At 39.6% G+C, this 24,806-nt stretch overlaps 1 protein-coding gene across 3 annotated transcripts; it reads right to left on the reverse strand.

The window, feature by feature from the left end:
• Positions 1 to 755: 755 nt before the first annotated feature.
• On the reverse strand, positions 756 to 23,274 carry HMGCR (3-hydroxy-3-methylglutaryl-CoA reductase). Of its 3 annotated transcripts, none has more exons than XM_077759927.1 (20): positions 23,185 to 23,274; positions 18,123 to 18,314; positions 17,543 to 17,654; positions 17,176 to 17,263; positions 15,742 to 15,826; positions 14,751 to 14,856; positions 11,129 to 11,235; positions 10,904 to 11,020; positions 10,332 to 10,492; positions 9,970 to 10,211; positions 9,649 to 9,827; positions 8,418 to 8,612; positions 7,658 to 7,816; positions 7,356 to 7,513; positions 5,948 to 6,053; positions 4,014 to 4,184; positions 3,564 to 3,704; positions 3,323 to 3,481; positions 2,733 to 2,887; positions 756 to 2,573 (listed from the first exon to the last, which is right to left on the reverse strand). In XM_077759927.1, exons 2-20 carry the CDS (start codon positions 18,285 to 18,287, stop codon positions 2,519 to 2,521), a joined length of 2,661 nt encoding a protein of 886 aa, XP_077616053.1. In that variant the 5' UTR covers positions 18,288 to 18,314; positions 23,185 to 23,274; the 3' UTR covers positions 756 to 2,518. The 3 variants fall into 3 exon arrangements, with proteins under 3 accessions (XP_077616053.1, XP_077616054.1, XP_077616055.1); XM_077759928.1 differs by lacking the exon at positions 23,185 to 23,274 and adding an exon at positions 23,004 to 23,066; XM_077759929.1 differs by lacking the exons at positions 3,564 to 3,704; positions 23,185 to 23,274.
• Between the last annotated feature and the right edge of the window lie 1,532 nt (positions 23,275 to 24,806).

The raw sequence follows: 24,806 nt of genomic DNA on the forward strand, positions 1-24,806 counted from the left end.
CTGTACATAGTGGATTTGCATAGATGGGTTTTGCTGTGGTGTCCCCTTGTGATGTTCCTTTGACTTTACTTCTCTGTCCTCTCCTATGATGAGGAAGAAATCCTGTCCTGCCATATGTATCTCATTGCTCATCAAATCACCCATGTAGAAAAGGGCATGAAAACTCTCCACCTGTCCAGCCTGCTTCACTCTGGAGGGGTACGACCGTACAAGTGATCACATGTCATTTTCAGGAGAAAAATTCAAACTGATTTTCTAGCATCTGGCCCTTGGGTCCTAAGTGCTTCACACTCGTCTCTCACCTCTAACTGTAGCAGAAGGGCAATCAACGATTGCAAGTAAACGGCAATCAGCCTTGGAAGAGGCCAACTTCATCTATGCTACGCTCTACTCCCCCAGTCAGCTGATACAGCTTAAATGTACAGTGACCATTTGGTTTTGGCTGCCTAATCTTGATGCCTTGTTCCTCTCAACTAACGACGCTCACGCCCCCAATATCCAAAAATGGTCCAGCTGAGATGAGATCAATCTGAACTAATCAAACTCTCCTAAGTATAAAGAAAGTAACGTTAACGTACATACAACCCTGGGGCTGCCGTTAATGTTGTAGGAATTGGAGCAAATAACGGAGAATGATAAGTGGTCATAGATCACCCAGCAGGAGTTTTCAGGTTACCACTCCGGCCAGACGTTCACGCTTCCAGGCCTCAGGCCAAGGGTTAATCCAAACAAAAACAGGTTACTGCTTACACTGATCAGTATTCACTTCCTTTTCATAATTTACTGGAACTGGGAAAAAAGTGTAACAAAATGTATACAATTTAGTAATTGTACAAAACATTCATTTAGCAAGACAATGTAGGTTACAGTCACCAGAATGAAGACTCACACTTTTCACTGCCACTTCCATGAAAATTCAGATAAATAAGATGTCACTGGCTGCAAGTCACAACGGAAGCAATTTAAACTTTACATACAAGAGCAAAGGTCAGTCTTCCACAACAGTACTGCAGACAGTCACTCAGAGGCTCTCCATGCTGCCACGGCATTACTGGAATGTTCTTCAGAGTCCATCTTCTCTCTCCAAGACCAACACTTGAAACTTGAGATGTAATATAAAATAAGGAGTTCTTTATTATTTATACAAAACTTGTACATTAAAAAAAAATGAAGATTCAACAATTCTGCTGACGCCCTGAGGAAGCAAAGAGCTTTTATGGGTCTTATCAAAGAGCCTTGTGTGAATGTTCTGGTCACCAACCTCCTGGCCACAGGAACAAAGTACGCTCCCGCAGAGCCATTCATGTGGCACCTCCACCGGCTCTGAAAGCTGACTTTCCCTGTCACTGGGCGTGAAAAGCAAGCCAGGGTTTCCTGGACAACATTCAAAAACACTATCTTTTCTGGCCTGAGCTTAGAGTGTCTTATCAGTATACAAGTTGATTTTTATTTATTTCTTAAACACTTTGAATAAACTCCTAGTGGAAGAAGCTTTATTACAACATATACAGATTTTTGATACAGTTCTTTACAAAAAACCTACCTAGATTTTTCAGCTAAATAAATTTAAGTCTTTTAAGAAATTAAAGTTGGCTTAGAGAAACAGCATTGTTCTTTCAAGCCTGTGTTTTCCACCCTCTGAGCGTTGAGAGGTCAGACCTGTACGTTCTTGATAAGAGTCCCCTTTGTCTAAGCAATATTAAGAGCTCTTGTATATGCAACAAAGAGTGCAAAACTCTCGTTTCTTAAAGCCTGACACTACAAGAAATGTTCTAGCAATGTAAACAGACATTTATATTTAGACAAGAGGCCTCTCTGAACAAACAGCCCGCAGAGATTAATGCAGTGATTTGTTTTCTTGGCAGAGAACTATTAGCACTGCTTAGCACATTATTCAGTAGTTTGGGAATAAGAGTAATTCTTCCCTTGAAGAAAGTAGGTCCCCTTCTGAACAATCACAATGGCTACCCAAAAAGAAAACAGACCAGCACCAAATGAATTATTAGTTTACAAAAAAATAAACTTAGCTCTTATTTAAGTTCTATAACCCAGACTCAATAAATTAACTAGGAAATCAGTTTGTCAGCTACAGTATAATTTAAAACTCCATTTTCAACCAGGAGGGCGGGAAGGTTGGAGAGGAGGGTCAATCTCACACTGATCACCACGAACTCCATGGATTTCATCAAAAGAAAATACTTTTTTCCATCTTGTATTCTCTTTGAGAAGTGAGCTGTAGATTACCATCTGTGATGTTTAGAGTGTGATATCCACGTCGAGATCTTTCCTTCCAGAGAGCACAGCACATAATGCACTACACTATTTTCAGATCTGAGAAATCTGCAGGGAAAGAAGGATCTCAGACCTCTCTCAAAGAGCCAAACACCAAGCAGCCACCTCACAGATCACGTCTAGTCATCCTCAACATAACACCGCACTGAGCTTTTTAATTCACAGATTTTATGTTAGTGCTTTAGAACCCAATGCCCCGCGTTTCAGTTCAGATCTGCTAGACTCTTCAAGCAGTCTTCTTAGTGCCAGTTCCTTGGAGGTCTTGTAAATTTACCTTTGACCTAGGGCAGAAAAAGACAGAGTGGGAATATATAAAATATCAAGAATGTAGAATCTTAAGTTAGGACTACTGTATGTGAGTAGTGGGTTTTTGTACTGCCTATTTTACTGCCTATTTGTACTTCACGGGAAAACACGTTAAGTCAATCTTTAAGTCTTACCTGTTGTGAATCATGTGACTTTTGACAAGATGTCCGGCTGCCAGCGCTGCCATCAGTGACAGTTCCCCAGCCATGACCGTACCGCACACGATCCTGGCAAGCTGCCGGGCGTTTTCCCCGGGATTGTCCTTGCATGCTCCTTGCACACCTAGCATCTGCAGCCAGGGAGAGACACAGCAGGGCTCACCCTTAAAGTCATGGCAACAACTTCCCTCTCTATCAGTCAAATCAAGGGCAACCACAATGCCATCAGAATAGAACAGATTCCAGAAGTGTACAATTGCCAAGATATGACAGCCAGGCCTCGCAACAATATGCACCACAGTTAACGTAACATCCACAGCTACTTTGCAGGGCACTTAATCAGAGATGAGCATTCATTTACTCTCTTAATCTACTTTCTCACGTTACTAAGCACATGTCTCAACATGCTTACTTCGACACAATGGATCAGGCTGGTGAGAAGCAAAAGAATGAAAAGAGCAGCTAAAATACAGCTGAGTGACATGTGGTGTCAGGCAGAAACCGAGAATCCCAGCAAGTCAGAACTAGGCCTGAGGTCACCAGACCTTGGGGCTGAGGTGTCATACCTGCAAACAAGCTTGCTGAGGGAGCAGATTGGTCCCCCCGCCCACAGTTCCTATTTCTATAGATGGCATGGTGCAGCTGATGTACAGATCTTCGTTTGTGGGGCCACTTGCTTCCATTAAAGTAATACAGTTTGAACTACCAACATTCTGTGCTGCATCCTGAAAAAAATAAAAAGAACTATAAAACTTCTCTCAACTCAGAGCAACACAAGACAAGAGAAGCAGAGGCAGGAGCCCTCACCTGCCCACAGGCAATGTAGATGGCAGTTACGATGTTTGCCGCGTGGGCATTGTTGCCTCCAATGCTCCCGGCCATGGCAGAACCCACCAGATTCTTATTAATGTTGACCTCAATCATGGCTTCTGTAGTCGTCTTTAATACCTAGCAAACAGAGTGCGCATTTTACAAGTTCTCCCGGAAGATCCAGGGCATGTTACCCAGCTCTATCTTTCTGTCCTCTGGAAACCAACAGAGTTTAGATATGTCCCCACTGAGGCCTTGTCCTTAGTGAAGAAAATCAGTAAAGTTCATTCCTGTGAATGCCACACACGGATGGGCAAGATGGGATATCACCGTCATCTTTAACATAAAACATACACCCATGATATTAAACTTCACTTAGAGTGTTACTATTCCTTTCCCCAATTTTTAAACCAGTTAACAAAGTAAAATGATCATCCAATCACTCACTTCTCGGACAACCTTGGCTGGAATGACAGCTTCACAAACCACAGACTTTCCTCTTCCCTCTATCCAATTTATAGCAGCAGGTTTCTTGTCAGTACAGTAGTTACCACTAACTGCTAGAATCTGCATTTCGGGGAAATACTCATGAAGTTTCAAAAGTGCCTTCTCTGTGCCCTGTCAACAACACAACAAAATTAAAATGTACAAAGTTATTTGTAGATCAGAGGCTTTATTTGTATCTAGTAATACTAATACAAGCTTAATAACTACAATATTTCTAAATATAATAAATACACTCCAAAGGAAGTGAGCATAAAATAATAGTTTCATTAACTAACTTCTCAGAAACAGACTCCTATGTTTCTTTCTAGAAATGAAAACAAAGCTCTTCGTAGTCACTGATGAACAGGATGTAAATGAGAAATGAGAATATTAATTAAAAAATGAATTACGAAATACTCAGTGAGAATACTCCTAATCATGTCACTGGGAGTTGAGTAACTCAACCTATGATCAACATGTAATAAATTCCTTCCTTTAGTTATTAAATTGTTACCTAAAAGCCCAAGTTACCAAGTCTGCCACAAGAAGTCAGTCATTAAAAGTAAATCCCATTGTTAATGGGAAGTCATTTGGGATTTACCTTACAAAAATGTAAACAAGACTTCCAATTAAGTGAAGTTAATTCAGTTAACAACCCGTGCCTCAGTAGCTGAAAACATACTTCATGGCAATTTAAAAAATTATTTTAATTGTGGCAAAATACATGCAACATAGATGTTAGCATCTTAACGATTTTCAAGTGTACAGTTCAGTAGGGTTAGGTCCATTCATACAGCCAATCTCCAGAGCTCTGTTCGTCTTGCAAAACTGCAACTCCAAACCCATTAAACGACAACTCCCCAGGCAACTACCCTTTCACTTTCTGTCTTTATGCGTTTAATCTAGTAACTCCTAAGTGTGAATTTGCATAGTATTTGTCTGTTTTGTTAGCCAGATTATTTAACTTAGCAAGTGAACCTCAAGGTTCATTTAGCGTATGTCAGAATTTCCTATTTTTTTAGGGTTTAATAATATTATATGTACACCCAACATTTTATTTATCCATTCATCTGTCCATGAACATTTGGGCTGTTTCTACCTTTTGGCTACTGTGAATGCTGCTGCTATGAACAGAGTCTACAAGTAAGTCTCTGAAACCTGGTTTTCAACTCTTTTGGGTAAAACCCAGGAGCGGAATTGCTGGATCATGATTCTATTTTTAATTTTTTGAGGAACCACGATACTGTTTATTGGCAATGTTTAAAACTTAGGTATTTAGTCACTATTCCCCCCTCTTCTCTTTCTGGATGTCCTTATGTAAAGTTAAGCTACAAAATAAAGTTTGCTATCCTAAGTGACTTTAACATTTTACATTTGTGAATATTTGTAAATAAAAAATAATATTTTGTAAATAACAAGTATCAGTAGAATAAAATGTAAGCCATATATAATATTCTTATAAGGAGATAATTAAAATAAACGGACTATATACAAGAACTTGGCCTCTTAAATACAAGCCTTGAGGTCTCTAAAAGAGGTGAGCTTTCAAAGTTTATAAGATAAAGTCAAGAAGCACTAACCCCAAGATTCCTCCCACCCCTTATGAATAGACCCAGAATAGGTATAATACCCCATCTAAATTAAACGTATCAAATACAAAAATATATCAAAGCCAACAAACACCTGATAAGTTATATGAATCAATATTTAGCTTTCAATAATCTTTCAATCAATGAACTCTTTGAATAAGTAGTATATGTACATGGTACCAAATTCAAAACTACAGGAGGACATATACAGTGAGTCTACTCCCCAGTCTTACCTCCCTGACCCCCAGTTCCCCTCCCCTGGGACAGTCAGTCTTACAAGCTATATTCTAGTCTATCGAGGCTCACCTTTGAAATCATGTTCATCCCCATGGCATCACCTGACCTGGACTGGAAACGGATATAAAGGTTGCGACCAGCCATACTCATATGAAGTTTCTGTAAACGTGCAAATCTGTAAACAAAAGTGAATGTTTTTTATTGTTATTTTGTTAAGAAGATGGAAGTTATCTTAAAATTCTAGTTTAAAAAAAAATTTTTTTTAATTCTAGTTTAGCTGATTTTACACATAAGAGAATGCTCATAGAGATTACATTAAAAAAAAGGAAAATACATTTCAATAAGTTTATTTATTTTGAGAGAGAGCATGTGTGAGCAGGGGAGGGAAAGAGAGGGAGAGAGAGAATTCCAAGGATGCTCCATGCTGTTAGCACAGAGCTCAACATAGGACTCGAACCGACGAACCATGAAATCATGACCTGAGCCGAAAGCAAGAGCCACATAACCGAGTAAACCACCCAGGCGCACTGAAATGTTATATGGCAACACTAATTCAACGGTTTCATTCTTTTTTGTTTTATTGTTTGTTTATTTTGAGAAAGAGACCAGGAGTGCAGGTGAACACGAGTGGGGGAGGGACAGAGAGAAAGGGGGAGAGAGTGCTGAGTGGGCTCCAGCTATCTGGCACAGAACCTGACTGGGGGCTCGATCTCACGAACCATGAGGTCATGACCTGAGCCAAAATCCAGAGTTGACACTAAGTGACTGAACGACCCAGGAACCCCTAGAGATTCTTCACGACAGGGAACAAACTGAGAGCTGATGGAGGGAAGTGGGTGGGGGCTGGGCATTAAAGAGGGTACTTGTGATGAGCATTGGGTATTATATGTAAATGATGAATCACTGAATTCTACTTCTGAAATCAATATTACAACTATATGTTAACTAAAATTTAAATAAAAACTTGAAACAAAAAACAAAATAGGGGCACCTGGGTGGCTCAGTCGGTTAAGCATCCAACTTCAGCTCAGGTCACGATCTCACAACTAGAGAGTTTGAACCCCGCATCAGGCTCTATGCTGACAGGTCAGAGACTGGAGCCTGCTTCGGATTCTGTGTCTCCCTCTCTGCCCCTCCCCCACTCACCCCCTTTCTGTCTCTCTCTCTCAAAAATGAATAAACATCAAAAAAAAATTGTTTTTTAAACTAAATAAACCAAAAACCCAAAAGACAAAAACAACCTGAATCTTGAAACACCAACACACAAATTTACTAGCTCACGCTATTTTTTACTATTTACTCCTATGAAGGTACTCATTTGGATCAACATTCTGCCCCAAGGATAAATATTACTCATTTTGAGTAAATGGAATTTGTTACGTCACCTGAAGCAGGCAGTATGTTGACAGTTATGTTTGGCCATCACAGAAGATGACACGGGCTCAGAAATGAATGCATATACAAACCCCACACACACCTGCTGGTACTGTCAAAAGCCTCCTTTATCACTGTGAACCCTTCAGGTGTCTCAAGCCAGGCCTTCACCTCTGCGGAGTCACAAGCACGGGGAAGGCGCACCACTGGGCCACGGGTCATCCCATCTGCAAGGATTCGGCTGCTGGCACCTCCACCGAGCTATGTGGAGGATGTTACGGAAGCACATGTTAATCCTGAAAACACTCTGTTCCCAAAGGTGTTCCCAATTGTCCCCAGATCCCTTCCCCATTGGCTGACCTAGGGCATATCTTAAAACAAGCAAATCTAGAAATGCCTACTTACACCTATTGCTCTGCAGCCTCTATTAGTGCTGGCCACAAGACAGCCTTCTGTTGTTGCCATCGGCACCTGGTATTCTTTTCCGTCCAAGCACAGAGGTCCTGCCACTCCAACAGGGATGGGCATGTATCCAATCACATTCTCACAACAAGCTCCCATCACCTAAAGGGAAAAGTCAGGCACCGAGTGAAAATCACTATCGCAAATACTCAGCCCTTGTCATTCATAACTCTCTTCAAACAGAACCCTTTATTTTTCAACATTTTTTATGTACTCTTTGTAAGTATTTAAAAGTAGTAAAATCATTGAGTAATGACTATAAACAACAGAAAAAATATGTTGAATTTCTAGGACCTATAATCATAAGCAGAATACAAAATTACAGTGGAAGGACTAAACAACTGTTTTCTAAAATTATGTGCATACAAAAGACTTGTCAAGAAAAAAACTAAAAACTGAAGACTAAAGCTACAAGACTAAAAAGCTACAAAGCAAACTTTCTCTTTTTTTTAATGTTTTTTTTCTTTTTAATTTATTTTTGAGAGAGAGATAGAGACAGCATGAGCAGAGGAAGGGCAGAGAGGCAGGGAGACACAGAATCCAAAGCAGGCTCCAGGCTTTGAGCTGGCTGTCAGCACAGAGCCTCGATGTGGGGTTCAAACCCACGAACCGTGAGATCATGACCTGAGCCGAAGTCAGACGCTTAACTGACTGAGCCACCCAGGCGCCCCAAAGCAAACTTTCTCAAATCAAGAAAACATACCAAGGAGTAATTATAGTTCCTATAAGGTAGATACTGGAGCGAAGAAGGCTCTGGAAGTTTTCTGGACAGTAACTGTCGGCGAATAGATACACCTCGTTCATGAGTTTCCATCAGAGTTTCCAATTTGTAAGCTGGGATATGCTTGGCATTGACTAATTGGATGATCTCAGCATCACTAAGGAATTTTGCACCTTTCTAAAGAAATGGAAAAAAAAATGAGAAGGAGTGGTGGGAGGGGGGTACGCCATTTAATACAAACCATGTTCTTAGTAGAGGATAGCCCAAAGAGCTCTGGAGTTCTAAAGATGATTCGAAAGGAAATAAGAATATCAAAATGAAAGGAAATTCTTTATAAAAATATGACCCTAGACAAATGTAAAACCAAGACACCAAATTTTGCCAGTAAAGCTCGTAGGAAAAAGACAAACACATAACTAAGATTCTGATGGCCACCCTCTAAGTTTCCAGTAACCCTGTGTACAGCAAAACAGTTCCAAAATTGGCACACGTGTTAATAGGAATGAGGGAAAGTGAAAGAAAAATAAGCATTATGCTACTCTCACTCATGTGCACATAATTTAGGAATAATTAAGCAGATATGGATGGAACACAATATTCACACTAAGCACGAACTGACTCCTATGGTCGTGTAGGCGGAATACGCCGTCAGATGTTAGAAAGGAAAACAAGCTTATTAAAAAGCAAACTAAAAACAAACAAGTCTTCTGTCTTTGAAGCTCATTTTTGAGTGAAACCTTTTCTAGGCCCCAGTACCCAGGAGAACAGAGTAGTGGCTCATCTCTCTGGCAAACAGTAATAAAGGATAAAGAGCACGGTCTCTTGAGTCAGCAAATCTTGGTCTCTTGAGTCAGCAAATCTTGGACTTTTTTTTTTTTTTTTTTTTTAATGTTTTTTATTTATTTCTAGGAGAGANTGGACTCTTGATCTCTACTTTACCATTTCCTAAATGTATGACTTTGGGAAATACTTATGCCTCTTGGAGCCTCAGCTTTCTCCTCCTCATCTGAAAAATGGGACGTAAGTCCAACTATCTCACAAGGTTGTGGGGAATAAATAAGACCACTACCTGCAAACCACACAACACAGGGCCCAGAACTTAGCAGGCACTCAGGAGCTGGAACTTCCTTCCTTCCTTCCTTCCTTCCTTAAAAAAAAACCCAGCTCCTTTGCTTAAAAGATATAAAGCTTGAATTAACTCTCTTTTCCTCACCTCTGCATTCCCAAGTATCTGCAGACATTCTTCATTAGGCCGAGGCTCCATAGGAAGTTCAATTTCCGGTTCCTGTGTCTCCAGTTCCAGTGAAGTATCAAGTAAGGAAGAGTTACCAACCACAAACGTAGCTCTGTTTGCAGGGTCAGCTTCTGCCACTAAGGGTTTTATGACCTCAACTTTCAAAGAAACCAAACAAAATCTCATTAACAGTGAACATTTTATTTTATTTTATTTTTTGAACACACATTTTAAAATGAACTCAGCTTCTTGACAAATCAGTATTGGAAAAAATGGAAAATAAAGAGAACAAGAAATTACCTTTTCTTTCTCTGTTTATCCTTGTCTCCTCCTCCACTGCATGGAATTTCTGGCTATTTGTGACTGGTTCACGTCGACAACAATCATCTGGGACTTTTTTGGGGGTCACTACAGGAGATGTGATAGGGTTTTTTAACGAGAGTGTAGATTCTGTCTCAGCTTGTTCAAAGAAGATGTACTTGACAGCCAGAAGGAGAGCTAAACTTAGGGTAATAACTTGTTCAATATCCATGCTGATCATTCTAAATAAAAGAAAGCAAATTAAAAAGTTATTACTCAGAAATTAAAAGGCACAGCCTAAACTTTTAGTAATATAAAGTGCTATGATTAATACACAACAAAGCAGGTCTCAGGTAACTTACTTAGAGAGATAAAACTGCCAGAGGGAAACACTTGGTTCAATTCTCTTGGACACATTTTCATCCAATCCTAAAGAAACTTTAGAATTTTCTGCTGTAGTGTTTTGAGGAGAAGGATCGGCTATCCAGCGACTGTGGGCATGAACAAGAACCAAGCCTAGAGACTGAAATAAAATGTTATAAATTATGTATCCTCTGCATATCAATGGCACCTAAACTTCTCATCCTTAGCAACTGGATAGCCAGATACTATCTTTCACAGCCTCCCCTTAGCATGAAAAGAAAGCCCCGCACTTGTTCTGGGACTAAAGTAGTGGCATACTGAACTACTGAAAACACTGTACAAAGAACAAGTTTTCAAAAAGAGGTAAAGTGGAGGAACTTGAAACATCTGTTTAGGGGAGAGACACTAGGAACCTCAAAGAAATGAGACAAGAAAAAATAAGAAAGAGAAACATCAATGAAAGAGACAAAATTGTAGAAGGATAGCAGAAAGGAGGAAAAAAAATCGAAAAGCAGAATATGACACTGGAACTGAACAAAATACAGAAGGGAGAAGAAAACTACGAAATTACCATAATCATCTTAACTCTCTGTGTAACAGGATTTGGCTTATTTTCTTCTTCTTCTAAAACTCGAGCAAAGTGGCTCAGCTGCCAAATTGGACGACCCTCGCGGCTTTCCCGAGAAAGCTACAAAGTAAACCAGTGTTACCTTAGAAGGCACTGATTTTATTTAAGTGAACCAATTTGATGAGAAACATTTCTCTTCCACTAACTGTAAGTAAAAACCATTCTTACCTCTAAAACCAAGGAAACGCAAGCTGGGAAGAAAGTCATGAACACAAAGTAGTTGGCAAGAACTGACATACAGCCAAAGCAGCACATAATCTCAAGTTGACGCACACCTGGTTAGAGAAAAATTAAATGTATAATTAGTAAAGTGCCTATATTTGTGATGCTGCATACATCACAGGGACTTCTCAAGGAAGACAAATATAAGAAAACATTAGTATATTAAGCTTTTTCTTATCTACTGGAAAAAGAAATGAGGAACCCCAAGGTGATATCAAGCATTAGGGCAGGAATAACTCCCTCTCAAGAAGAGAACTTGTCTTCTCCCAAGTCTCCAACATCACAACGCCAGCCACAGTCACTGTATTTAATTCACATGTGATAATCCCCTTTTATCAAATGGTAGTAACCGGTTCTGAAGAGTAGGTTCAGGCTACTCTAATGAGCAAATCTCCCACAGTTTGGATCCAATTCCACTCTTTACCAAAAAAAGCAATTCACCTCTGGACCAAAGACTTTCTATATTAAAGTAAAACATATTGTCAGTTATGCCATTCCTGATTCAGTATCATAATAAATACTTGATGTGCACTAACTGAACTCTAATTTCAATATAACCTCTATCGTGGCTATTGCTGTTCTTATAATTTTGGTAAATTTCACTAATCTGTTTGAAAAATTAAATAATGCCAATAGGTAACTCAAGATCCAAAATTAACAAAAGCTCCACTACAAAATGTTTAAGGTGTCACTTGGTATACGTTCCAAATAGGAGGTTAACAGAATTATAGAGCTGAAAAATACTTTTGATTACCAAATCCTATTCCCTCAACTTTACAAATAAACTTGAATATACAACATATCTCTGACGTCACTCATATTAAATATAAAAATTTTTTGAAATGTAAATAAAAAGTCATTCCCTCTTCCTATAAAACTGCTAACTAGAATAACAAAAACTCAATGGTCTATTTTATTTTTGAATTCTAAAGAGATCATTTGATTAAATAACAGGACAAAAACACACACTGTATTTTTAAAAAAACTCTACAGCATCGTGTGAACTATACTTCAGAAAGATCTATAGCAATTACTCTCAAACGTAGACACTGAGGAGAAGACAAAATTATAGTAACAAAAAGCATTATGAACAACCTATATTTTAGATAGTGGCAGAATGTAATCTTTTCAAAGGTGAGGCCACTGAAACAATACTTGACCAATGCTTTTACACACAGGTTACCCACTGTCCCCTCTGCACAACAGTTACTGATGCTGTTTCCATAGGCTCTCCAGGCGTTCTTCCTTACCCCATCCCCAAACAGTCTCTCTGTAACACTTCGCTGCTACACAAAGAGACAGCACCAATCTATATACTTCCAAGAAGTTAAGCCTTTGTTCTTTTTTACTGGCCCTCCAGTTGGTTATTTCCTCATTAATGTGTGTCAAACCTTTTCTACCCTAGGCCAAATCCCTAATTATACCATTTCTGCCCAGCTGTACATGTCTCCTAACTGGCTTTTCTAACTATAAATCTAATCACTTCCTTCGTCTACTTCTCTGACCTAGAATGCCAAAATTCATCACCCTACTTTCCACATCCACTCCCATGGCTTTCCATGGCTTTCTACATCAGTTTCAAAATTGGTGGTTCCACAGCCTACGACCAGATCCTGGCTAATCTTCTTCACCTTCTTATATATACTTTTGTTTGAATAAACTCACATTATTGTGTTTTCACCCAATCAAAAACATTGTTCTTGACTGTAGTGTTGGTTATGTGACTATATTTTTGCCTAAACTTAAAACTATACTCCAGGGGAGCCTGGGTGGCTCAGTCAGTTAAGCGTCGTACTTTGGCTCAGGTCATGATCTCATGGTGTGTGGGTTCGAGCACCACATTAGGCTCTGTGCTGACAGCTCAGAGCCTGGGGCCTGCTTCAGATTCTGTGTCTCCCACTCTCTCTGACCCTCCCCTGCTCATCACACTGTCTCTCTCTCTCTCAGAAATTTAAAAAAAAAATTAAAAAAATTTAAAAAAAAACTATACTCCATAAAAATTGACTTAATGTAATTTTCATTTTATTTATTTATTTTTTTATAAATTTGTTTTAACATTTATTTTTGAAAGAGACAGAGTGCAAGTGCGGGAGGGACAGAAAGGGAGGAAAACAGAATCTGAAGCCCCTGGAATGTTCATTTTAAAAAATATTTTTAGGGGCGCCTGGGTGACTCAGTCAGTTAAGCATCCAACTTCCGCTCAGGTCATGATCTTGTGGCTCGTGGGTTCAGGCCCCTCATCAGGCTCTGTGCTGACAGCTCGGAGCCTGGACCATGTTTCAGATTGTCTCTTCCTCTCTCTCTGTCCCTCCCTCTCCTGCTCGCACTCTGTCTCTCTCTCAATAAATAAACATTTAATAAATTGTTTTTAAATAAATGAATATTTTTAAAAACACTTTCCTTGCTCAATGTTGAATGACAGATTAAAAAACAATAAATAAGTTTATCCTCAGAAAGAAATGTTATATATTTAATATACTACCTGGTGATAAGCCCTCAACTAAAAAGAATATTGACGACCAACTACTTTCATAAAAGCTAAATAGTTTACCTGTGAAAGAATGCAGCCCCTTATCCAGGGCACTCAGGCACCGGGAAACAGACCGGAACTGTCATTACTAAGGGTAACTAGCTCCCTGAGGAAGCCATAAAGTCTAGTATTAATAATTAGGAAACCTTCACAACAGCACAATATATTCATTCTGGCAAATTTCCAGGACAGACCGCAATTTCCGCACTATGTATGATATTTAACATCTAACTCTACTGTCTAATTACGGATTAAGAAACCTGTGTTGAGAGTAATGCCAGGTACTTGCTAAGATGTACCGCATATCATCTGATTAAATCTTCCCAACCAGCCTATTAGGTGGGCCTAACTTGGATCTGGCCCACTTCTGACTCTTGTACTATCTCCTACAGGATAATTAAAACACAAGGAACCAAAACCAAAACCCATAAGGAACCAAATCACTGACTTAGTCTGGGCAGGTGCCACACTGGAAGGTGCCCCAGGTGAGCCTTAGAATACAATCTTGGTTAAAAACTAAACAAAAAAACAAACACGAACACCACAAAATCATCAAAGGGGTGGAGTACAGAAAGAGAAGGTAGTAATCGTGAAAAATAAGTGACAGTAACCTGCTACTAAGGTTTCACTAAAGCAGTCAGACATAAGGTCAGATAAACCCACATACTCATTCAATTAAAATCTTTTAAGAATAATGTCACACTTTTAAAACTCAGAATTTAAGAATAACCACTGCAGGGGCTCCCGGCTGGCTCAGTCAGTTAAGTGTCCGACTCTTGGTTTCAGCTCAGGTCCATGATTCGTGGGATTGAGTGCCAAGTCGAGCTCCACACTGACAACTCAGAGCCTGCTTGGGATTCTCTCTCCCTTCCTCTCTCTAACCCTTCCCCGTTTGCCTGCACACGCTTTCTCTCTCTCTCAAAATAAACAAAAATAAATTTTAAAATAAAAAAAAAGAATAACCAGTGCAATCTAAGATGTCCTTTTTTCCCTTCATCTACAACTTATTTTAAAAAACATTAAAAATCTCTTACAAACCTGACATGGTACCAACTCCAATCACAAGACATTCTACAAGGGCATCAAGGGTGAACGTGGGACCTAAAATGGCCATTCCACGAGCGATATTTTCCCGTACTTCATCCTAAAACACAGACCATACGTATCAGTGAGGGTAAGGTTCAAAATAACTTTTTTTGGAAAACATCAGAGAGCATCCTCAGGCCTCTATTAAAAGCTCATTTACTATACAAAGAGGAAAATATACAACACAATATCACTAACAGGCATTCCAGATGGAAAGGATTTTTAAAAAGTCACATCCAGTGCCCTGCTCTCCCTTTCCACTGAGTGAGATACTTCCTGGGAGGATTCCTTTGAGGTGGTGCATCCATCCTGCCATCTAAGCACCACATAATGAAACACTACATTTTATATTGGCTACCACCATTGACAGTTCTTCCTTGCAAATTTTTTGAGACCTTGTTAATACTATAAAACCTAAACCATATTCTTGTCCACACGTTCAAGTGATCGACACAGTTATCAAATACATAATCAAGGCAGAATCGTAAGCAACTTTATACTCAGATGCAAGATTATTGAAAATGTTTGGTTCTTTAAAGTGACTAATGAACACCAATATAAAACTTGAGATGGAAAATAATGCAAGTGCTAATGCCAAAATTTTAGAAATTAGTCTATCCTTAGATTCTCTTCTATTACATCCTGTCCTGTTCTCTGTCCCAGTGTCTTCACTGGGAAGACACTCTTACTTATCCAAAAGTCATATTTCCTTAATTTCTGAAACCTTCAAATAGGAAAATGGAGAAGATCCCAAACTCCAGAAGCTATGGAAGTATAACTGAGTTGTTAGGTATGTAGAAAGACCAGTCTTAAAACCTGACAATTAGAACTGTGGGCAATTACTGAATCTTCAACTATGAAAAACTATTAATCTGCCCTAATCATGTAAACAAACTGAAAAAAGGAATAATACTGGCATTTGTGTCTTAAAAATAATACTTACCTGTGAGTTGGAACTGAGGGCAAACTTTGCTAGTGCACTTGCTCTGGAAAGGTCAATCAAAAGTAGGAAAAAGGGCAAAGCTTCACTGGAAAAAAAACAAGATGATCAAGTACATTTAACATAGGAAAAAATGCTTTCTAAGACAAAAACACCGCCTCATAGACTGTAGAATTCTTTAGTATACATACCTTTGTATAGCCCATAAGATATACCTAATACTCACTCCCCTTTGACATCCTCAAAGCTAAACATACTCATTGCTCAAAAATATGTGTTAAAACTATTTGTAATGTTAGGGTGCCTGGGAGGCTCAGTCGGTTAAGCATCCGACTCTTGCTTTCTGCTAAGGTCATGATCTCTCAGTTTGTGCGATCCATTCCCACATCAGGCTCTGTGCTGACAGTGCAAAGCCTGCTTCGGATTCACTATCTCTCTCTCTCTCTCTTGCTTTCTTTTTTTTTTTTTAATGTTTTATTTCTAGGAGAGAGAGAGAGAGAGAGAGACAGCGTGAGCAGAGAAGCGTCAGAGAGAGAGGGAGTCACAGACTGAAACAGACTCCAGGCTCTGAGCTGGCAGTCAGCAGAGAGCCCGACGCGGGGCTAGAACCCATGAACTGCGAGATCATGACCTAAACGAAAGTTGGACGCTTAACCGGCTAAGCCACCCAGGCGCCCTCCTCTCTCTCTTTCTACCTCCCCTCAAAATAAATAAAAAAACTTAAAAACTATCTGTAATGTTAAAAATATAAATATATTTACACAAAAACACCTTTTGATAATTTTATAGCAAAATATCATCCTAAGTAAAAACTGTTTCCTTGAATTAGCATGGGTAAAAGAAGTGGAATATATGTAATTTTTTTTCATTAATCACTATTTGTGGAAGGATAAATTTAACAAGCTTTCTGAAGACAAAATTGGCAATAACAGCACTTAAAAGCCCTAAAACTTTACACAGCCACAGTTTCACACCTAGGAATATATCCTGAGAATAAATACAAACACAAATTTAGCCACAAAGATATTCATCACTGTTATTAAAAGAGGAAACTAAATAACCTAACAATCCAATCCTAGAGGATTAACTAAATGACCTATAATATATTCATATAGGGGGATACTAGATACTCATTAGAAATAGTTTAGTTTAGCATTAAGGACATGCGAAGATGTTGATAAACTATCATTAGGCATAAAGAAGTTATAAAGCAGTATATACAATGTGATCTCAGAATTTTTGCTTAACTGTAAAAAAAAGTATGAAAGGATAAATACCAAAAGGTATTATCGTTAGCTAAATGACTACATAAAAAATTTCCCCATATTTTCTATAAATTTTTGAAAACGTATTTTCAAAAATACTTTGTAACTTGGAGAAGAAAAAACGTTAACATTGTTTTTTGAAAAAAAGTATACTTATGCTTTAAACACTTACTTCAAGCCTGTCAGTTCTTTATCCAAGAAATGAATGACAACCGTACTGAACACAAAACTTGAGAAAATTGTGAAGAGGCCAGCAATACCTGAAATGACAAAACTCAAACTGAAAAAAAATCATCCTTTATTACAAAAATAACATATAGTCCCATACACTATTCTGAAAGAAATATTATTTTCTCCAGATTATTAAGATCTCAACTATCAGAATATTTACTCCCAATAAGGAAACCACTGAATTTAAGCAGTAGCTCACTTTAAGCAATATACAGGTTTCTACACACATGATTTGAATAAAAATCTTTATTTCTATAGCAAAACAAAAACTTGAGAGCACAAGGACGTTAAATGTGTAAACTGATTACCCAAAATATATTTTGATCCAAGCTGACGTAAATTCTGGAACTGGAAGTAAATATACAGGATCGCTATGCATCGTGTTATTGTCAGAATTATAATGTCACTGCTTAAAACATCCTATTGGAAGAGACAGGAAAAAAAAAATCCCAATAGTTTTACTTTTTAAGATAAGCAATACGTAAGAATTTTTATTTTGTATGCATCATTAGTTTATATATTTGTCACAATAATGTAAATACAGGCACAATACAGCTCAAATAAAAATCTTAAATATGTATATCAAAAATTAAATACAAGTTTTCAACAATCCACTGTTTAAAGCCAATCATATTTCTCTGTTAATTACTTAACGCTATTATTTTCTCAAGTAAAGTCAATTACAGTCATTTTATGCAGAAAAGGCATAAAGAAAGGTATTTCCAGTGTGTTTCCAAACAATGTAAGTAAATGGAAATTTGAGGCAAGTTCATGAACACTAAGATAAAGATTTTACTTGGAACTCTTTTGATTAGATGGTCTATAAGAGGAAATGCTCTGTAGAAGCTGAATGTGTAATTTTGTCAGTATCAAATTAATTTCACAAACCTCTTCAAACTTTGGACACTCATAATTCCAACCACAGATCTTATCGTTACCAGTAAACATGTTCATGGACATCATACAGATGGTCAGTGTCACTGTCCCCACGATGACTTCCCAGGGATGGGAGGCCACAAAAAGGCCATGCATTCGGAAAAGTCTTGACAACATTTTAGCTATATATAGAATACTTGGACCCTGGAAGAGATAACATATGTGAACACTTAGTACAGTTTTAGGAAAAGAAAAGATTTTTTCATTTTTATTCATTTTCATTTTTAGGAAAAGAAGATTTTGCATTGTAAACTCTGCTTTTGTAGGCACGGCGTCTTAAACATATGAATAATACTATTTGAGACTGTTCCTTATTAATGCTGGAAAATAATTCTAAAATTTAAATGAGCACTCTGATAGTACTTTTTTACTCACAACACTTCAATTCTCTTATTAGCAACCAACCTAAAAGCAGCTATTTCTTACAAGTGGTATGAATTCAAACTTTTATGAGGAAACCAAATAAATATCTCAGCCCACGATATTATCTGAGCTAAGGAGAAGAGCAATGAGGCAGGGAAAAAAAAGAAAGTAAAAAACAGCCATTCACATTTGTCTTATAATTTCCCTGATATAAAATGCCCATTAGCACCCTCTTCATTCTCCATTATTCCAGTTACACAAAAGGCAAATAACAACCTACCTGTTGAGGGTCCTCAAGGGCAAAGGTTCATTACAGTTTTCCATTCCATTCAAAACATGGCATAATGTTACTAGCAAAACGATGTTTAATAAAACCTCCTACTGTTGCTGTCACCAGAGAAAAGTCTTTTTCCATTTTTACAGCTAATAAAATACTAGAACAGTAATGGAAGAAGAGGACGGCTGGCCAAAGTAGATGTTTGTAACATACAAAAATTCCCAGTAGAACATACAGGTAATTTTGATCTAACAAATGCCGTAACTGAACTCCCCATGTTTGCTAGCTAGCTAACTATGTTAATTCTGATACTGTGATTTTTAAAAAATCTGATACAGTCACTGGTCTCCAATACAGGAATTTTTAAGACTTGTTAGACTAAAATTAATGCTTACAATAGAGCAGATTTCATTATCCATAAAAATCTATTTCAAATTATGATTTTAAAAGTAAGGGTACTGGTTGACACACTAGCAAGAATTCAAATGAATCGCATGTTTACAGTAACAACTAAGAAAATGACTCACTTATTGAAGACAAAATTAAATGGCAACAAATAAAGAAAAAGGAAGTTAAACACCCTATCTTAAGCACTAAGGGAAAGAAAATAAGAGTAGCTTTTAGGAACCAAAGTAATTACTGAACGTCGTCATCTACTGTGTCACTCTATATTCTCTCCATTTCAGCTGCTCCAGCCACCAGCTGGACAGCTGACTTTCTGACTGCAGGCAACCGTCTTTTCATTGGATCAATCAAATCATGAAATCAGTTTTGTGAGTCAGAACATTTTTTAATAAATAGAAAAAAGAGGTGTAGGTAAACATGTAGTACAGGTAGGTATTATTTCTTCAAAGTTTAGGGTTCATGAAACCATACATATAGGAATGTGCATAGTGGCTTCCAAGATAACACGTCTTACTTACTGTGGGTCTCAATTTTAAAAGGTTGGCAGTCACTAAGATCTACAAATGTGGCATGCATCTGCCTGTGTTTATTCATGCTTTTTCAACCTTCCTCCCTGAGTCTTGTTCCTCATTTTATCCTCCAGCACTTTGCACCCACACAGAGCAGCTACTCAACAAATACCTGCTTAATTAAAAATAAACTCATCAACTACAGGAGCATGCATTTTATTGACATATCTTGAAATAGACCTAAAAATGAATTCAAGTCAACAAGATACAGACATAACTGCCTACCTGCTAGCCCTCCCCTCCCACCCTCCACCCCCAGGTAAGGGCTGAATGCAGAGCATTCTGGGAACATGTAAAAGCAGGATGGAGGAGGGAAGAGAGGCTATAGTCTATACATTGCTCTTGAAAATGAACAATAACAAAAATTGTTTCTATTAAGTGAGCAGGGACTCGGACTAAAGCACTGGAGAGTAATAATCACAGATTTGCATCTGACTTCATTACACCGAAAGCCTGCTACGAGCCTAGATTTTCTGGCCAGTTTTCTATCACGTAACATCCTTCTTATATTTACAAGCAAAAAACAAAAACTGTACAAACTGGTCTAAAGGATCAACAAGCATCAATGTCCAGAAAATGAAGCCACTAAAAATACTTTTCAACACGTCAAAATGATTTCTAACACACTCTCCCGCCAAAATACTCTCAACTTAGAATGTTCCTTATTAAGTCAATGTATTCTTCACTATTAAAAAGTTAATTCACTCGAATTAAAATCTGAGCCGCTAGAAGGAAGGCACCCCAATTGGATCACAAGTTGGTTTAGCATCATTAACTCAGATTATAAATTAGGCACATTATCCTGTCCCTTAAAAATATTTCATGGTAGCACTGTCAATTCTGGGACATTTCTTTCCTAGGTAAAGTCATCTTCGCAACATTCAGGAAAAAAATTACACATGATCCTGTGAACTAACCCCAAACAGAGAATCACATCTTTTGGAAATACAAACTCAGGTACAAGGTGTGTCAAGAGTAATCACATAATTATACACCATCTCATTTCTCATGGGCACACTCCCCATTTCCCTGTGATTATACAAGGTATTTAAATGCCAAAGAATCCAGTCTTCCACCTTCATCAGCGGTTGCAAGTGGCATCAGCAGGCTACAGGACAGCTCATGAGAATTGAATGAACACTATATAGGCCATGCAGCAATAAAAGTTTTGCTTAAAAAAAAAGTTAAATAGACAATACATGCCTTGCCTACGCACAATGAAGTATGCTCCAAACATTTCCCAGATTCTTCAAAAGAACAGATCGTTTGAATTCAACGGACTCATCAAACTCCAATCCAATGGGCTACAGAAACCACCTACCAGGGCCAACTGCAGAAAAGGAAGCTTTGGCCTCCAACTCTGATTCTTTCCTCCCACCTTGCACTCCTCCTGTGCTCCACATTCCAGCGTTTGATTATACACCATCTTACTCAACTCTCAAATTAACTGCTGTCTACATTCTGATTCTTTGAAGGCAAGAACCATGTCTTACACTGAGTCATTTCTAATTCCAAAAGGATCTAGCATTCTGCTGCTCAAACCAGTATCCCAGGAAAAATATGTATCTATATTGCACTGGAAATCAGAAAACCTTGATTCTACACTTAATTCTATTACATGCTCATGTGTCACATCTCTATTCACTTATTATAAGCTAGAGCTCTGAAGTTCTTTGACAATGACAAGTATTATGTGCAGCCACCCGAAACTGCCACATGTATAGGTTTAAAAAAAAAAGTCAAATTTCAAATATCTGCCATTTCATATGGGTCAAACCTAAATAGATACTGTATAAGCATAGTTATCCATCCATGGTTTAAAAAGTAGATCATCCAAGAACAAAAAGAGTGTGCGCACACACATCTGCACTTCATCATGAAACAAATGCTCATGCCACACACAGCTGCCACACCCAAGTTTTCATATGTTAATGATTAATCTTTGCACATGTTTTTAAACCTTCATGTTACTAAATCCCATTTGTACTTACTGCCAAGTTCATCACAAATCCTAGAAAAACACAACAAGGCAGGCCCTCAAAAACCAGTCGATCCCAAATTACACTCCAGGCCTTTGCTAGATTACCTCTAAATCAGAGAACAACTTTCATGGCATGAAGAGTAAAACATACCCTCAAAAAATACATTCTCTATACTGAGATGCTGAAATTATGCAGGAGTATTTAGTTTGGCCCAGGAAAAAATGTTTCCTATGACTTTTCAGGACCAAGTCTAAGGTGGCATGTCCTCAACCAAGCCACGAAATATGTCAAATGACCATTTAAGATGGAGTACATCAGCCTTCTCCCACCGCAGAAGACGCCTATCCTATACTGGAACCTCCAAGGTATGTTTTTCCTAACCCAAACCAAATAAGTCCAGAACATCTATAAGATTTGGGCCCAACTACATGAGCACCAAGGAGACTAAGGCCCCTTCCAAAAAAAGAAAAATGAGGAGGGAGAAAGGAGGAGGGGTGAGAAGGAAAAGAATCCTTGGGGCGCCTGGGTGGCTGAGTCGGTAAATCTTCCAACTCTTGGTTTCCGCTCAGGTCATGATCTCCCGGTTTGTGAATTCCAGGCCCACATTGGGCTCTGCGCTGACAGGGCAGAGCCTGCTTGGGATCTCTCTCTTCTCTCTCTCTGCCCGTACAGCACTCGCACTTACATTTTCTCTTTCAAAATAAACTTTAAAAGAGGAAGAAGAAGAATCCTGTAAGTACTTGGGCAAGACCCTACAGTGGCCTCCGTGTCCTCTGAACTAGTGGCTCCTGTAAATGACCACACATCTCTACAGATGCGCGGTCCTTTCATGACTCTGTGTTAGCAGCATTTATGGAAATCTTCCCCAGCACTTGAAAGAAAGGTGCTGATGAACAGCAGACCTGGGCGTGAACGCATGCACCGCATAGTCCTTCTCGAGGCCTTTCCGCGAGCTGCCGGCGGGGCACATCACACACCCTCACTCTGACCATTCTCGGATCGAGGGGCTTCCGGGGTCACCCGACCTGGCACCCTTTCCGCCCGGATGATCGTGATTGCGTAGCCCATACCCACTACTTCGGGCTAGGCTGGCAAACGCGGCTACACCCCGCCAGACCACCGACGGTGACGGCAGCCACGGAGAAGCCAGCCCGCCGCCCGCCCCTCAGGCCCAGCCTGGCCTCCGGGCTCTCCCGCCGCTCAGCCGGCCGCGCGTCAAGGGCGTCTCCTTACTTACAGTCTCCCCGGCACCGGGCCCCCACACCCGCAAAGCCGCCACCTCAGCTCCCGCCAGGTCCGCAGGAGCTGCCGGTCGCCCCTTTCCAGGGCCAAGCGGAGCCCGAGAACCGCCATCGACACAGCCCGAATCCCGCTTCCCCGCCGCCCCGGCCCGGCTTCACTGCCACCGCCCGCCTCACCTCCCGATCTCACTGGAGGCCACCGAACCGGGGCGCCGGCTCTCCGTCTGTCTCGAGTCAAAGTAGAGCCGAAGCGGAAGGAACCTTCGGCTTACGCACACTCGGAGCGGGCTGAGCCTGCGACCAATGAGAGGGGATCGTCCGATCGTCTAACCAATCATCTGGGGGCTGCTCGGCCTCACGGCGCTACGTCACGAACGGTCGCCTTAACAACCTCCCACAGCTCTCCCTGCCGCGGGGAAAAGGCACCGCACCATCTCTCACCACGGCTCGGCCAACCAATAGCTAGCCGAGTTCCAGAACTAGGGCCTGCCTATTGGCCCAAGAGCCCTGGGGGTACAAGCATGGTAAGCTGCTCAAGCGAAGGCGATAGGGGATCTGGCGGGTGGAGTGGCTTACGGGCCGGGACCTGACCTGTAGGCGTCCTGGCTGTGAGAGTACTATGGGAAACACCAGTGAGAAGCAGAATTGGGGGGTGTAGGGTCAGGTTGAGCATAGAAAGCGCACTTACTTGGCGGATAGAGAGAGGGAAGGAAGGGGAGGTGAGGCTGAAAAAACAGAGGGTGGCAGAGGGATGCAAGCCCAAACCTCAAGTTGACCCATATTGGAAATCTAAAAACAGCACCTTCCTGCGACTTACCCATCTGGGTTAATAGCTCCAGTCACTGGAGCACCCCCACCCTGCACAGTGCTCCCGTGTGGAGCGCTGGTCACACACCACTGTCTGTTCTCAAATATGCCTCAACTGTGTCTTCTGCATTCTCTCTGCCCTCCCCTCACTGCGGGACTTTATATTATATCTTAGATGAAATAGTGCAATAGACTCTCCTGACAGGTCTCTCCACTCTTAGGCACGTCCGCCTTGAGATCCTATTCCATAGGACTGCCCTCTGGAGTTGCTCATTGTCTACTGGAGTAAAGAACCTGACACCACAAATATGGCCCCACCCCACATTTCTTGTGCATCTCTCCCTACTTACCTATATCAACCCTACATTTCAGTCAAGAGTAACCGGCCTTTTTTCAGTCACACTCGTTCCTTTTTATCTCTCTGCTTATGCTCTCTTTATTTAATCTGGATATACCTACCCATTTTAATAGTTGAAATCCTAACTATTATTTAAGGACCATTTCATATGCCACTTCCTTTCCTGATTCCTTCAAGACATGTCATTCCTCCCTACTTTGAAAACTCATATTTCCATAATATTCTGCGACTTATCTTATTAGGTGGTAATTTCTTAGGAACAGGAATTATAATCCAGTGAATTTTTAAAGCCTTGTATTTTGAAACACAGCCCCTGCAACACACCATACACTCAGTAGGAGTTTTAATAATTTAAGTTTCCATAATCCTTGTAAAACAGATATTATCTCCATTTACAAAAAAAAAAAAAAGGTATATGGAAACCAATTTGACAATAAACTATCTGTAAAAAAAAAAAAGGTTAAGCAACATATTATAGACCACACAGATAATAAGTAGGAAAAATGGGGTTGGAGCCCATATCTAAAGCTTGTACTTGTACTTCTATACTCCACTGCTTCAGTATAGGACCTTTATTCACATCTCTTTACCAAATCTTTTTGGTGGCCCATTATATGTAATGTGCCATAGCTGA

Source organism: Crocuta crocuta, unplaced genomic scaffold (genome assembly GCF_008692635.1).
Source record: "Crocuta crocuta isolate KB4526 unplaced genomic scaffold, BGI_CrCroc_1.0 scaffold162, whole genome shotgun sequence".
NCBI lineage: Eukaryota > Metazoa > Chordata > Mammalia > Carnivora > Hyaenidae > Crocuta > Crocuta crocuta.